This window comes from Mobula birostris, chromosome 2 (genome assembly GCF_030028105.1).
Source record: "Mobula birostris isolate sMobBir1 chromosome 2, sMobBir1.hap1, whole genome shotgun sequence".
Taxonomy (NCBI): Eukaryota; Metazoa; Chordata; class Chondrichthyes; order Myliobatiformes; family Myliobatidae; genus Mobula; species Mobula birostris.
In genome coordinates, this window is record NC_092371.1 from 39,894,864 (window position 1) to 39,910,438 (window position 15,575).

General features: G+C 42.0%; 1 protein-coding gene across 1 annotated transcript in view; it reads left to right on the forward strand.

Moving 5' to 3' along the window:
• The first annotated feature begins 274 nt into the window (after positions 1 to 274).
• The window catches only part of zfp64 (zinc finger protein 64 homolog (mouse)), a 77,540-nt gene continuing 62,239 nt past the window's right edge, over positions 275 to 15,575 (forward strand). Inside the window, exon 1 of the mRNA XM_072239854.1 lies at positions 275 to 407. Within this exon, the coding sequence (XP_072095955.1) occupies positions 365 to 407 (43 nt within the window). The 5' untranslated portion in view covers positions 275 to 364. The remainder of the gene's footprint in view (positions 408 to 15,575) is intronic.

Below are 15,575 nucleotides of genomic sequence, written 5' to 3' on the forward strand. Positions count from 1 at the left end.
ATAGGTAAACAATATTAAAAAGGACTCCCGCATATTAAATAATTGATTATTTGAACATGGAATCTGAACTATATATCAACAAACCCTCCGCCCATTGCTATGCAGGTAACCAGTCTGAAGACATAACCAGCACATCATTTCCCCAAGGATAAATCAAATACCCCAGGTCCAACCATCGACTTTGGGGCTAATCCTCAAGTCTACAGCGAGCGGAAGTGCAGTGCACCCACTTCCGCTGCAGCGCCGAGGGCCCGAGCTGTTCTTCAGTCTCTTATCTGTTTGTTTGTCCGTAATATAGGAGACAGGGAGAGGAGCCTGCACGTCCTCGGTCTCATTTTCCCCTCTTGGACTCCGCAGCTGAACCATGAACGCGGGCGGGCAGAGCGACAATTTCGGCTCGGTGCCGTGTGAGTAGTCGGCTGTGTTTTGTATGCAGGTGTCGGGGCGGCTGTTGACGGCTGGGCAGGGTGTAGGCCGAGAGTGTTGCTTTTGCATGAGCCGGTGAGCAGCCCCGGAACCTGGGTAGTGGCATACCCGGGAACCTGGCTATCGGAAGGCGGGGAGGTACACTACTCAGGTTCCAGGGCTTTCCAGAGCAGTTATATGATATGCAAAGTCAGGGGTTCCCACTAGTTGCTGCCAACATTTGAAATTCTGCCTAAAGAACAGTTTCTCGGCTCTCCGAGCACATTTTGTTATCGAAATAACACGGTGACAATCTGCATTACAAGCACTTGAAATTTGATGCATTAGAGACCTGAAATTAAAGGTATCCAGTTGCTGTTCCAATAATCCTGCTTTTCAGCCAAATTATATCTTGTTTTTCAGTGAAAAATAAGCTATGTTAAAAAAACAGAAGGTCGTCAGTTTAATTTGGCAGGGAAGATTTTCCTGTTTTACAAAACTGACGATGTATTCATTCTAGGAAACAATATTGGCAGGGCAGTTCCTTTGTAAATTTACAATAAGCTTACAAGCCAATTTCCTGATAACTGGCAGAACAAAATGTACTATGAGAGTTATTGTTATGAAATGGGCAGAGCCCAGGTACTATCTATGATAAGTTGCTTAGTTTGTGTATTGAGAATTGGCCTCAAAGTGTACTCAAACTTTGAATCCAGAAAATTTGCTCCTGCACCTAAAAAAAAATTTTCATTTATATAGCATCCTTCATGACCAAAAGAAGTCCAAAGCACTTATAGCTGGATAAAGTTAAGAGGATGAGTGTGACCACCTCTTCATGGGGCCACTTCTTTAAAATAAATAAAGAAATTATTAATGGTATGAAGGTGATTTTGTTTAACGTAGATTGGGAAAATAAGAGGTGTGTCAGTAACCAAACTTTAACCTAGTTAAGAAAGAGGAATTCCTTGAGAAAGCTTCAAAATTTGTGTTAGCAAAGGGTGGTGGTAGGCCAGAAGACTGAGAAAATTTTAGGATCCTGCAATGAAAACCCCTAAGTGAGAAAAATGATTTTGAGAGAAAACTTGCATGCAATCTCCAGGCAAACAGTAAGAGTTTATCTGTGAACATATAAAAGAGGAAGAAGGGAGCTAAGGTAAGTGTAGAACCTCTAGGTTGGTGATTTAATAACCACAAACAAAGAAATGGTAGATATGTTAAATCGCAGGGTAAAGGTAAACAAATAGCTGGCACCTGATGGCTTGTATTCTAGGATTTTAAAGGAAGTGGCTGCAGATGCAAGAGACTCACTGGTTGAAGTTTTTCAAAACTCCAGACTAGGGCTGCGGGAGGGTTGTGTGGGAGAATTATAGCCCATTTAGTTTAATGTCTTGTTGGCAAAATGATGGAGAAACTAAGCAAAGAGGAAATAACTAATGATTTAAGAAAGAGAAATATAATCAAATATGGTCACCAGGATTTTGTTAAAGATAAATCATATTTGACAATTTTGCATGATTTTTGTGAGGATGTGACAAAGAGGGAATAGATAAAAGGGAACCTGTAGCTGAGGTAGATTTAAATTTCTAAAAGGTATGTGACAAAGTACTGCGTAAGAAGTTGGTACACTAGTTAAGAGCCCTAGTATTGAAGTAATTATGTTAGCATACAATGAGCATTTGAGAGATCTGGAAAGTGGCTTTGCTGGCTAATATGATCTGCCCTTTAATAAGATCATCACTGATCTGATTTCAGCCTCAGCTTCACTTTCAGCCTGATTCCTTTTCAATTTCTCAGACTAACTTCTCTGTAGAATAGCTATGTCAGCATATTTCCACTTTAAGATATGTAAGCCAACTTTAATTTTTGTAGGCCAGCTTAAAATGGATAACTACTAATGGTATTGTGAAACTTTCCAAAGGAATATAGCCAGTGAGTAGTGAGGTTAGCACTGGCTGCCTGTGGCAATCATGCAATTAAACTTACAGTAGGAAATTATCCTGTTGCCTGTTGTGGCAACCCCTTGCACCTGTTTTCAGGTAAGTTCTTGTGTTTTACCCCATAAGATTTTTGCAAGAAAGCAGATAAAGAAACTTTCGTCACTGAACAGAGTAAAAATCTAAGTTATCTGAAAATTTTGCAAGAAAATAAGAATTCAAGTTAGGAATATTGATCAGCATTTAAAAGTGAAGCAGAAATACAAATAGACAATAAATATTGCATCTTCATTTTGCAAATCTTCTAATCACTTCTAAATTCAATGAAGTGTGAGATTAAAGTGGTTATATATACAGTGTATTCCTGTTAATTGGGCCATTGATAGTGGCTTATTTGGGACACGTCTTTGGGACTGAAGCACAAGATGATTTTTTTTACCTCTTTAGGATTCCTTTTGTTTATTTGGGACACTTATGTCGCTTAATTAGGACAGGAGACTGTTGATGAACTGGTCTCAGTCACATGCACTTGTGTGTCCATTAATCACCACACCATCCTTGGAGCAAACAGTTTTTAAATAGTGTCATTTGTGTGTGTCTGTGTTCAAATAACCGTGATTTTTTTTTGTCACTAATATTTGGTGAGAAATGGGCAGTAAGACAATTCAGAATTGCTTTGCTCACTGAAGTTTCAAGCAATCAGGCTTGGAGATGCCAGAAACGATCGGGAGTGAAAATGAAACTATTTCACTACTTAAACAAGTTTGGACCTATGAAGAATTTGAAAGCATCGACAATCATCTTAAATGTTACAAAGAAAATGAGGATGCAATTGTTGAAACCATTGTATGAAGGCAGTCCATTATCTCAACTAGTTGCCTGCGCTGGTTTTGTTTATTTACAGTCAGTCAAAAGAACACAGCAACATAAACTGGATAAATTCCTTCGTCGATAAGTATTAGGCACTAATACACAGTCTTATAGTACTGTAGTAGTATTGGTAGTTTTCTTATTTATTCTGTATTTCATTTAATTACATAATTTATTACTCAGTTAAACAGTAGTTTGTTGGTTTTCTACCTCTTTAACTATTTCCATGGAACTGAAGCTAATTTGTCAGCTGCTTAATTGGGCCAAAATGTACTGGTTCTGATCTGTACCAATTAACCAGAATCCATTGTACTTGTAACTTGACTTATGATGGTTCAGTACATTACTGCGTGAGACCTTGTGTTATGTAAGATTGGAACTATCAACTTTTTTACCATAGTATTTATTCAGATTTGCTAATTTTCTGGGTGGGGTAGCGACCTGCTCAGCATTTCCATTCTTTTTTGATTTTACTTGCAATTGAGATTGATGTCTCACATGTTGTGATAATATCCTAGCTCTAAGTAAAGGACCCTGTGGCACACTGTACAACTGAACAACTTTCTCTGTCATTCCTAAATATTGCACTTAATCAATATAATCAAAAATCAAATATTTGCTTCATAGAAGTTGTCTAGAACATTTGCATAAGGATTTATGCAATTTGATATGAAGGTTATTTTATGTTCCATTTCTTATGTCTACTTAACATTCAGACTACAATGCCAGCATCAATTCTTAACCATGCTTGGATGTTAAATTTGATGAAAATTTCTGAGGAAGATTAAGGGCTCCCTCTGGTGTTGAACCAACTCAAAATCATGCCAAGGTCAGAACCTGTAGGTTCATGCCTGGTACTTAATATGCTCTAGTTTGAGTTATGAGTAGAGAGCTGATGGTCTGAGCTAATTTAAGGCAAAGAAGGATAGGCTCAAGTTCAAATGTAATCAAATGACCAAAGTATAAATTTATCGGACCATGAATGAAATGTACAGATTAAATTCCTGTAAAAAGTGGATTGCTTGGGGTCATTCACTTTGACTGAAGAATCATATTTTGGGTTGGTGATGATGCACATTGAACTAAATGTTGCTGAAGCTGAATAAACATTAAGATCTGTGAATATATGAAATGTGGAGGTTTCATGTGAATGATAATTACTAAAAGTTCTACTGCAGGGCACAGTGTTTTTATATGCTACACAATTGAATATTATGCAAAATTTAGTTGCTAAATGAGATCAGCCCTTCCATGAATGGGTTGAGAAATTGTAATGATATTCTATGTGAGTAACATGCTTGTGCATGAATGCATCTGAGCACAGCACATAAAGAACACACACCAAAATATGTAACTGATATCACTGCTGTGAATTCTACCACATGTATGCAGTTTGTAAGTAAGAAGGGCTTTAAACGTTGAAACAACTTCTGTCACCAGAGAGTTGAGATGCATTTGGGCATCAGTTATAAGATGGTGCCAATAAGACCATAAGACAGAGGAGCAGAATGAGGCCATTCAGCCCATTGAGTCTACTCCACCATTTCATCGTGGCTGATCCTGGATCCCATTCAACCCCATATATCTGCCCTCTAACATATCCCTTGATGCCCTGACCAATCAGGAATCTATCTACAAATGCTTTGTACTTCCTCTTTAAATATACCCTCGCTCTTGGCCTCAACCACAGTCTGTGGCAGATCATTCCAGATTCACCACTCTTTAGGGATGTGAAAAGGAAAAGAATAGTTAAGACCAAAATTGGGCCCTTGAGGACAAGTGGGTGAATTTATTATAGGAACAAGGAAATGGCAGACGAGTTGAACAGGTACTTTGGATCTGTCTTCACTAGGGAAGACACAAACAATCTCCCAGATTTAATAGTGGTCAAAAGACCTAGGGTAATGGATGAATTGAAGGAAATTTATATTAGGCAGGAAATTGTGTTGGATAGGCTGTTGAGTCTGAAGGCTGATAAGTCCCTGGCACCTGATGGTCTGCATCCCAGGATACTTAAGGAGGTGGCTTAAGAAATCGTGGACGCATTGGTAATAATTTTCCAATGTTCTATAGATTCAGGATCAGTTCCTGTGGATTGGAGGGTGGCTAATGTTGTCCCTCTCTTCAAGAAGGGAGGAAGAGAGAACAGGGAATTATAGACCGGTTAGCCTGACGTCGGTGGTGGGAAAGATGCTGGAGTCAATTATAAAAGATGAAATTACGACACATCTGGATAGTAGTAACAGGATTGGTCCGAGTCAGCATGGATTTATGAAGGGGAAATCGTGCTTGACTAATCTTCTGGAATTTTTTGAGGATGTAACTATGAAAATGGACAAGGGAGAGCCAGTAGATGTAGTGTACCTGGACTTCCAGAAAGCCTTTGATAAAGTCCCACATAGGAGGTTAGTGGGCAAAATTAGGGCACGTGGTTTTGGGGGCAGAGTACTGACATGGATTGAAAATTGGCTGGCTGACAGAAAACAAAGAGTAGCGATTAACGGGTCCCTTTCGGAAAAGCAGGCGGTGACTAGTGGGGTACTGCAGGGTTCAGTGCTGGGACCGCAGCTGTTTACAATATATATTAATGATTTAGATGAGAGAATTAAAAGTAACATTAGCAAATTTGCCGATGACAGAAAGCTGGGAGGCAGTGTGAAATGTGAGGAGGATGTTATGAGAATGCAGGGTGACTTGGACAGGCTGGGTGAGTGGGCAGATGCATGGCAGATGCAGTTTAATGTGGATAAATGTGAGGTTATCCACTTTGGTGGTAAGAACGGGAAGGCAGATTATTATCTAAATAGAGTCAAGTTAGGAAAAGGGGAAGCACAACGAGATCTAGCTGTTCTTGTACGTCAGTCACTGTAAGCAAGCATGCAAGTACAGCAGGCAGTGAAAAAAGCTAATGGCATACTGGCCTTCATAACAAGGGGAATTGAGTATAAGAGCAAAGAGGTCGTTCTGCAGCTGTACAGGGCCCTGGTGAGACCACACCTGGAGTACTGTGTGCAGTTTTGGTCTCCAAATTTGAGGAAGGACATTCTTGCTATTGAGGGAGTGCAGCATAGGTTCACAAGGTTAATTCCCGGGATGGCGGGACTGTCATATGTTGAAAGATTGGAGCGGCTGGGCTTGTATACTGTGGAATTTAGAAGGCTGAGAGGGGATCTTATTGAAACATATAAGGTTATTAAGGGATTAGACACGCTGGAGGCAGGAAGCATGTTCCCGCTGATGGGTGAGTCCAGAACCAGAGGCCACAGTTTAAGAATTAGGGTTAGGCCATTTAGAACGGAGTTGAGGAAAAACTTTTTCACCCAGAGAGTGGTGGATATATGGAATGCTCTGCCCCAGAAGGCTATGGAGGCCAAGTCTCTGGATGCTTTCAAAAAAGAGATGGATAGAGCTCTTAAAGATAGTGGAATCAAAGGTTATGGGGATAAGGCAGGAACTGGATACTGATAGTGGATGATCAGCCATGATCACAGTGAATGGCAGTGCTGGCTCGAAGAACCGAATGGCCTACTCCTGCACCTATTGTCTTTGGCTAAAAAAAATTCCTCCTTACTTCAGTTGTAAAAGGTCACCACTCAATTTTGAGGCTCTGCCCTTTAGTTCTGGTACCCCCACTAGAGGAAACATCTTCTCCACATCCACCTTGTCTAGTCCTTTCAACATTTGGTAGGTTTCAATGAGATCCCCATGCATTCTTCTAAATTCCAGTGACTACAGGCCCAAAGATGCCAAATGCGCCTCATATGTTAACCACTTCATTCCTGGAATCATGCTTTTGAACCTCCCCTGGACCCTCTCTAATGATAACACTTCCTTTCTGAGGTAAGGGGTCCAAAACTGTTGGTAATGCTCCAAGTGCAGTCTTATTCAGCATTATCTCCTTGTTTTTATATTCTATTCTCCTTGAGGTAAATGCCATTTGCCTTCTTTACCACAGACTCAACCTGTGAATTAACCTTCCCGGAGTCTTGCATGAGGACCTAAGTCCCTTTGCACCTCTGATGTTTGAACTTTCTGCCCATTTAGATTATAGCCTACACTATTGTTCCTTTTAGTAAAATACATCATCATACATTTCCCAATATGTGGTGATTCTTTGCATGCAGCTCTGATGGGGATCATCGAATATTCCAGTTTAGGACAACTGCAGCTGAAATCCACAGTCACAGTCATGGGCACTTCTGTAAGCAATGTCCTTTCAAGACGTTTATAAACATCTAAAATTGGCAGATCCCAAACTGCAGACTCAATTCATGAGTGCCCCTTTAAGAAAACAGAAGCGCAGAAAACAAGCCGATCTACAGATTAAATTGAAACACAGAGACTTCAGATCCTACTCCCGACTATTCTGCTGGCGAATGTACAGTCTCTGGAAAATAAAACTGAAGATCTCAGAGCAAGATTGCATTACCAGAGGGACACTAGGGACAGCTGTGTATTTTGCTTCATGGAATCATGGCTCACCACCGCCATTTTGGATGCAACACTCCATCCCAATGACTTTACCGTTCTCCACAAAAACAGGGCAGGTCAGTCTTTTTAGGGTAGAGGAAGTGGAGTATGCTTTATGATTTACTCATCGTGGTGCACAGACGTATGGTTCTGTCTCAATCGTGCTCAGCTGAGCTGGAATATCTAGCGATCAAATGTCGTCCATTTTATCTTCAAGGGAGTTTACCGCCATCCTGTTAGTAGTGTACATTCCACCTCAGGCCACATTTGACCACAATTAAGAACGCTTATTGTGCTACCACACTCCTTGAAAAGTCCATCTCCCAGCTGTACTTCTACTCCCAGCGCATAGGCAGAGTGTAAAGTCCACAACACCAGTGGTGATGACCAAGAAGTTATGGTCAACGGAGGTGGAGGAGCACTTACAGGGATGCTTTTAGTTGTGGAGTGGACAATATTCAGGGATACATCATCAAATATGAATGAATATGCCATACTTGTCACAGACTTGAAGACCTGTGTCATTGAGTGTGTGCCTTCAAAAACATCTCCAAACCAAAAGTTACGGATGAACTAGAAGGTTCATAGTCTGCTGAGGGCTAGATCTGTGGCATTCAAGACTGGTGAACCAGAACTACACAAGAAGTCCATGTATGACCTACAGAGATCTATTTTAAGAGCAAAAGCAACCAATTCTGATTGAAGTTAGAGACAAAATCAGATGCAGGTTAGATCTGACATTTGTAGACCATTACTTCCTGCAAAGCAAAACCTAACATTATGAATGGCTGTGCTGCTTCACTCCCAGATGAGGTTGACACCTTTTATGCACTCTTTGAAAGGGAGAATAAAACTACACCACTGGAAATCCCTATGGCATCTGGTGACTCTGATCTCTGTCTTGGAGGCTGACATCAGAACATCTTTCAGCAGGTTGAGGGTGAACCCTTGCAAGACATCAGAACCTAATGGTGCACCTGGTAGGACGCTGAAAACCTGTACCAACCAACTGGCAGGAATGTTTAAGGACATCTTCAGTCTCTCCCTGCTGCAGCCAGAGGTTCCCACCTGCCTCAAAAGGGCAACAATCATAACAGTGCCCAAGAAGAGCAGGGTGAGCTGCCTGAATGACTATCACTCAATTGCACTCACATCTACCATGATGAACTGCTTTGAGAGGTCGGTCATGGCCAGAGTCAACTCTTGCCGAAGCAGGGACCTGGACCTGCTGCAATTTACCTATGCCACAACAGGTCTACAGTGAATGCAATCTCACTGGCTCTCTGCTGGGCTTTGGATCACCTGGACACTAGCAATTAAAAAAAAAAGTCAGGCTGCTGTTTATTGATTAGGACTCAGCATTGAATACAATCATACCTTCAGTACCAGTCAACAAGATCCAAAACATTGGTGTCTGTACCTCTCTCTGTAACTGGATCCTTGACTTCCTCACCGGGAGACCACAGTCAGTGTGGATCGGAAATAACATCTCCTCCTTGCAGACAATCAATGCTGGTGCACCTCAAGGCTTAGTCTGCTGTTCTGCTCTCTACAGCCATGATTGTGTGGCTAGACACAGCTAAAATGCCATCTATAAATTTGCTGATGACACAAATATTGTTGGCAAAATTTGAGATGATGATGAGGAGACACACAGGAACAAGATAGATCAGCTGGTTGAGTAGTGTCACATCAATGACTTGCAGTCATGATAAGACCAAGGAGGGGAAGTCGAGAGAACACATGCCAATCCTCTTCAAGGGATCATCAGTGGAAAGGGTGAGTAGTTTCAAATACCTGAAGTTTCAGTTTCAACATTAGAATTAGAATTTATTTAAATCTTACATCCATCCCACAACGTGAGGGAGTAAAAATCTTTACATTATTCTGTCACAATGCACAGACATGTTAATTTACAGGTCTAATGGCTTGTAGAAAGAAGCTATCCCATAACCTGTTGGTCCTGGCTTTAATGCTGCGTTTACCAGATGGAAGGACTGCAAACCATTAAGAGGAAATGCAGTAGTTCAACCAACATTGCCGCCTTACTCCAGACGAGCTAAATGCTCGATTCTGAGGTTGATAGGACTGAACCTCAGTGTGGATGGTAGCATACTGCAGATGTAGTCTTTAACCAGCATCTCAAAGCACTTGCTTATAATTGAGATGAGTGCAACAGGGTGCCAATAATTAAGATATGCTACCTTGGTTTTCTTAGGTACAAGGACAATAATGGACGATTTAAAGCAGGAGGGCACTACACATTGGGAGGGGGAAGAGATTAAAAATGGCCATAAACACACCAGCCAGTTGTTCAGCGCACACTTTAAGGACTAGGATGCTGTCCAGCCCCACTGCCTTGCGGCTCTTCACATATTGGAATGTTCTACATACCTCAGCCTTGGAGATAACCAATGTGCAGTTCTCCTTGATGGCTCTCCTGAAGATCTATCCCAGGATATTGATGCAATTACGAAGAAGACACAACAGTGGCTAAATTTTAATTGGAGTTTGAGGACACTTGGTATGTCACCAAAGATTCTGGCAAATATCTGCAGATGTACCATGGAGAGCATTTTAAGTGTTTGCACAGGATCAGAAAAAGCTGGAGAAAGTTATAAAGCCAGCCAGCTCCATCATGGACAGTAGCCTCCCCAGAATCAAGGACACCTTCAAAAGGTGATGCCTCAAAAAGGTGGCATCCATAATGAAGGACCCCCTTCAGCTAGGATGCTCTCTCCTCATTGCTTCCATCAAGGAGGAGGTATAAAAGCCTGAAGACACACACTTAACACTTCAGGAAGAGCTCTTTCCTGTCTGCATCAGATTTCTGAATGGACAATGAACCCATGAACATGACCTCGTTATTTTTTGCTCCTTTTTTGTACTACTTATTTAGTTTAATTTCAAAGTATAATTCTTATTGTAATCTATAGATTTATTATTATGTATTGCAATGTACTGCTGCCCCAAAACAACAAGTTTTGCCAGATATTCCAGTGATATTAAACCTGATCCTGATTCTGATGCTGAGGCTGCACCGACATAGCGTAAGGTTCTTGAGTTGGTTGGAACAGCAATGTCCTTAACCAAGCAGGCTGATGCTGAGTGTTCATTCATCTCTAAAACCATAAGAGAGAGGAGCCCAGAATTAGGCCATTTGGCCCATTGATTTTGCTCTGCCATTTCATCATACCTGATCCATTTTCTCTCTCAACCCCATTCACCTGCCTTCTGCCCATAACCTTTCATGCCCTGACTTATCAAGAATCAATCAATCTCCGCTTTATTTTCTCCCAATGATCTGGCCTCCACAGGTGCCTGTGTCAACAAACTCCACAGAATTACCATTCTTCTGACTAAAGAAATATTTTGTCATCTCCGTTCTAAATGAACATCCCTCTATTCTGCGACTGTGTCCTCTGATCCTAGACTCCCTCACTATAGGAAACATCTTCTTCACATCCAGTCTCTCCAGGCCTTTCAACATTTGAGGGATTTCAATAAGATTCTCCTCCCCCATCATTCTTCTTAATTCCAGTGAGTACAGACCCAAAGCCATCAAACGCTTCTCATGTGGTAACCCTTTCATTCCCAGAATCATTCTTGTGTACCTCCTCTGAACCTTCTCCAATATCAGCACATCCTTTCTTAGATAAGGGGCCAAATACTGCTCACAATACTGCAAGTGAAGCCTCACCAGTGCCTTATAAAGCCTGAGTGTTACATCCTTGCTTTTATATACTAGTCATCACGAAATGAATGCTAACAATGCATTTGCCTTTCTCATCACCGACTCCATCTGCAAGTTAACCTTCAGGGAACCTGCATGAGGATGCCCAAGTCCATTTGCAGCTCGTATTTTTGAACTTTCTGCCTGCTTAGAAAATGGACTACGCTTTTGTTCCTTCTTCCAAAGTGCATGACCATACACTTAAGGTTGATTTATACTTGTGCGTACCAGCTTACGCCGTAGCCTACGCAAGTGGGCTATGCCGTTGTGAGCATTTATACTTGTGCATTGGTGTGTTTGCGTCGCTGTGCAATTCGGGCACGTACACGTATGTGCACGTCACGCATGTGCACACACCTGCCCGTGCAAGGCTTCATGGTCATGGTAGTCTTTCTCAGGGTAAACAAGTTTAAAGCAAGTGTCTTTTTTCGTAAAAGCGAAATGTGTCCTCCATAATTTCGGAGGTCTGTAAAGCTTTATGGAAAGCATTGCAGCTAGAGTTCCTTCCCTGCCCTTCAGTCGCCCAGTGGGACGTTATTGCAGCGTAGGAGGAAATGCGATGCTACCAAGCGGACCAATCACAGTTGTTGCGGTCTGCGTTGCTGTGGTGCGTAGTTACATTTTGGGAAAGGTGCGCGGCAGGCTACCGCGTAGGGATCTGCGTAGGCACTGCGTAAGGTTCGCGGCTATGCCGTACCTACGGCGTCGATTTGATGCACAAGTATAAATCAGCCTTTACTGACATTGTATTTCATCTGCTACTACTTTGCCCATTCTCCTAACATGTTGAAGTCCTGTGGCCTCCTCAACACAACCTGTCCCTCCACCTATCTTTGTATCATCCGCAAACTTGGGCACAAAGACATCATTTTTGTTATCCAAATCATGTAATATAATGTAAAAGGAAGCGGTCCCAACATCGACCCCCTACGAAACACCACTAGTCACCAGCATCCAACCAGAAAAGGCTCCCTTTGTCTCCTGCCATGCTAGTATCTTTCCTGCAACACCTTGGTTTCTTGTTAAGTAGTCTCATGTGTGGCACATGTGAAGAACACCTTGGAGGTTTCCTTAATCCTACTTGCCGAGACCTTCTCATGTTCTCATGTCCACTTCTAGCTTTATGTTCCTTCTTTAGCTCCTTCCTGGCTACCTCATAATTCTCAAAAGCCCTGCCTGATTTTTGCTTCCTAAACCTTAAGCATGCTTCCTTCTTCCTCTTGACTAAATGTTCCACCTCTCTTGTTCTCTCATGGTTCCTTCACCCTGTCATCTTTTTCCAGTCTCGATGGGACAAACGCATCCAGAACACCATGTAAGTGCCCCCTAAACAACCTCCGCATTTCCCTGAGAATATCTGTTCCCGATATACACTACCAAGTTCCTGTCTAATAGCACCATAACCTTCCTTCCCCCAGTTGAATACTTTCCCATACAATCTGTTCCTATCCCTGTCCAAGGGCAATGCTAAAGGTCAGGATGTTGAGGTTACTGTCTCAAAAATGCTCACCTACTGAGAAATCTGTCACTTGACCAAGTTCATTGCCTGGTATTAGAACCAGTATCATGTCTTCTCTAGTCAGCCTGTGAATGCTGATCATCAAGTACCTATCTATACTAAACCCTATTATGCTGCTAGGTGCATCGCCTACTGTACCTTGGTGCTTAAGGTGTTTGTATAGATATTTCCAAAATGTCGTGAGAATACTTGCCTGTCATCTTTTCAGGTAGCGTGTTCCAGATTCCACTATCTTCTAGGTGAAAAGGTAGCCACTCATAGCCACTTTAAACTTCCCATCAATTACACTATACCTGTACTCTTTATTTATGGTAATATTATTATAAAGCTATGATCAATACACTGTGGTAGGCAAGGTCCCCTGGCTAAAGGAAATGGCAGATGAAATAAATAAGAATTTTGCATTTGTCTTCACCGTGGAAAATACTAGCAGTCTGCGGAAGTTTGAGAGGTCGGTGTTGGCACCACTTCTCTTTATGTTATATAAGACCATAAGACAAAGGGGCAGAAGTCGGCCATTCGGCCCATCGTGTCTGCTCCGCCATTTTATCATGAGCTGATCCATTCTCCCATTTAGTCCCACTCCCCTACCTTCGCACCATAACCTTTGATGCCCTGGCTACTCAGATACCTATCAATCTCTGCCTTAAATACACCCAATGACTTGGCCTCCACTGCTGCCCGTGGCAACAAATTCCATAGATTCACCACCCTCTGGCTAAAAAAATTTCTTCGCATCTCTGTTCTGAATGGGCGCCCTTCAATCCTTAAGTCATGCCTTCTCGTACTAGACTCCCCCATCATGGAAAACAACTTTGCCACATCCACTCTGTCCATGCCTTTCAACGTTCGAAATATTTCTATGAGGTCCCCCCTCATTCCTCTAAGCTCCAAGGAATACAGTCCAAGAGCGGACAAACGTTCCTCATATGTTAACCCTTTCATTCCCGGAATCATTCTAGTGAATCTTCTCTGTACCATCTCCAACATCAGCACATCCTTTCTTAAATAAGGAGATCAAAACTGCCCACAGTACTCCAAGTGAGGTCTCACCAGCGCCTTATAGAGCCTCAACATCACATCCCTGCTCCTATACTCTATTCCTCTAGAAATGAATGCCAACATTGCATTCCCCTTCTTCACTACTGACTGAACCTGGAGGTTAACTTTAAGGGAGTCCTGTACGAGGACTTCCAAGTCCCGTTGCATCTCAGAACTTTGAATTCTCTCCCCATTTAAATAATAGTCTGTCCGTTTATTTCTTCTGCCAAAGTGCATAACCATACACTTTCCAACATTGTATTTCATTTGCCACTTCTTTGCCCATTCTTCCAATCTATCCAAGACTCTCTGCAGACTCTCTGTTTCCTCAGCGCTACTGGCCCCTCCACCTATCTTTGTATCATCAGCAAACTTAGCCACAAAGCCATCTATTCCATAATCCAAATCATTGATGTACAACATAAGAAGAAGTGGCCCCAATACAGACCCCTGTGGAACATCACTGGTAACTGGCAGCCAACCAGAATAGGATCCCTTTATTCCCACTCTCTGCTTCCTGCCATTCAGCCAGCACCTATCCACGTATGTAACTTTCCCGTAATTCCACGGGCTCTTATCTTGTTAAGCAGCCTCATGTGTGGCACCTTGTCAAAGGCCTTCTGGAAATCCAAATACACAACATCCACTGCATCTCCCTTGTCTAGCCTACTTGTAGTTTCCTCAAAAAATTGTAATAGGTTTGTCAGGCAGGATTTTCCTTTAAGGAAATCCTGCTGAGTTCTGCCTATCTTGTCATATGCCTCCAGGTACTCCGTAGCCTCATCCTTGACAATCGACTCCAACAACTTCCCAACCACCGATGTCAAGATAACAGGTCTATAATTTCCTTTTTGCTTCCTTGCCCCCTTTTTAAATAGCGTAGTGACATTTGCAATCTTTCAGTCCTCCGGAACCATGCCAGAATCTATCGACTTTTGAAAGATCATCGCTAATGCCTCAGCAATCTCTACAGCTACTTCCTTCAGAACACGATGGTGCATTCCATCTGGTCCGGGAGATTTGACTATTCAGCTTCCTGAGTACTTTCTCTGTCGTAATTGTGACTGCGCACACTTCTCATCCCTGTCACCCTTGAGTGTCCAGTATACTGCTGATGTCTTCCTCAGTGAAGACTGATGCAAAATACTCGTTCATTTCCTCCGCCATCTCCTTATCTCCAATTACAATTTCTCCAGCATCATTTTCTATTGGTTCTATATCTACTCTCACCTGTCTTTTACTCTATATACATGAAAAAGCTTTTAGTATCCTCTTTGATATTATTTGCTAGCTTTCTTTCATAGTTCATCTTTTCCCTCTTAATGACCTTCTTAGTTTGCTTTTGTAAGCTTTTAAAAACTTCCCAATCCTTTGTCTTCGCACTAATTTTTTCTTCCTTGTATGCCCTCTCCTTTGCTTTAACTTTGGCTTTGACTTCTCTTGTCAGCCATGGTTACATCCCTTTTCCATTCAAAAATTTCTTCTTTTTTGGAATATACCTGTCTTGCACCTTCTTCACTTCTCGCATAAACTCCAGCCACTGCTGCTCTGCCGTCCTTCCCGCCAGTGTCCTTTTCCAGTCAACTTTGGCCAGTTCCTCTCT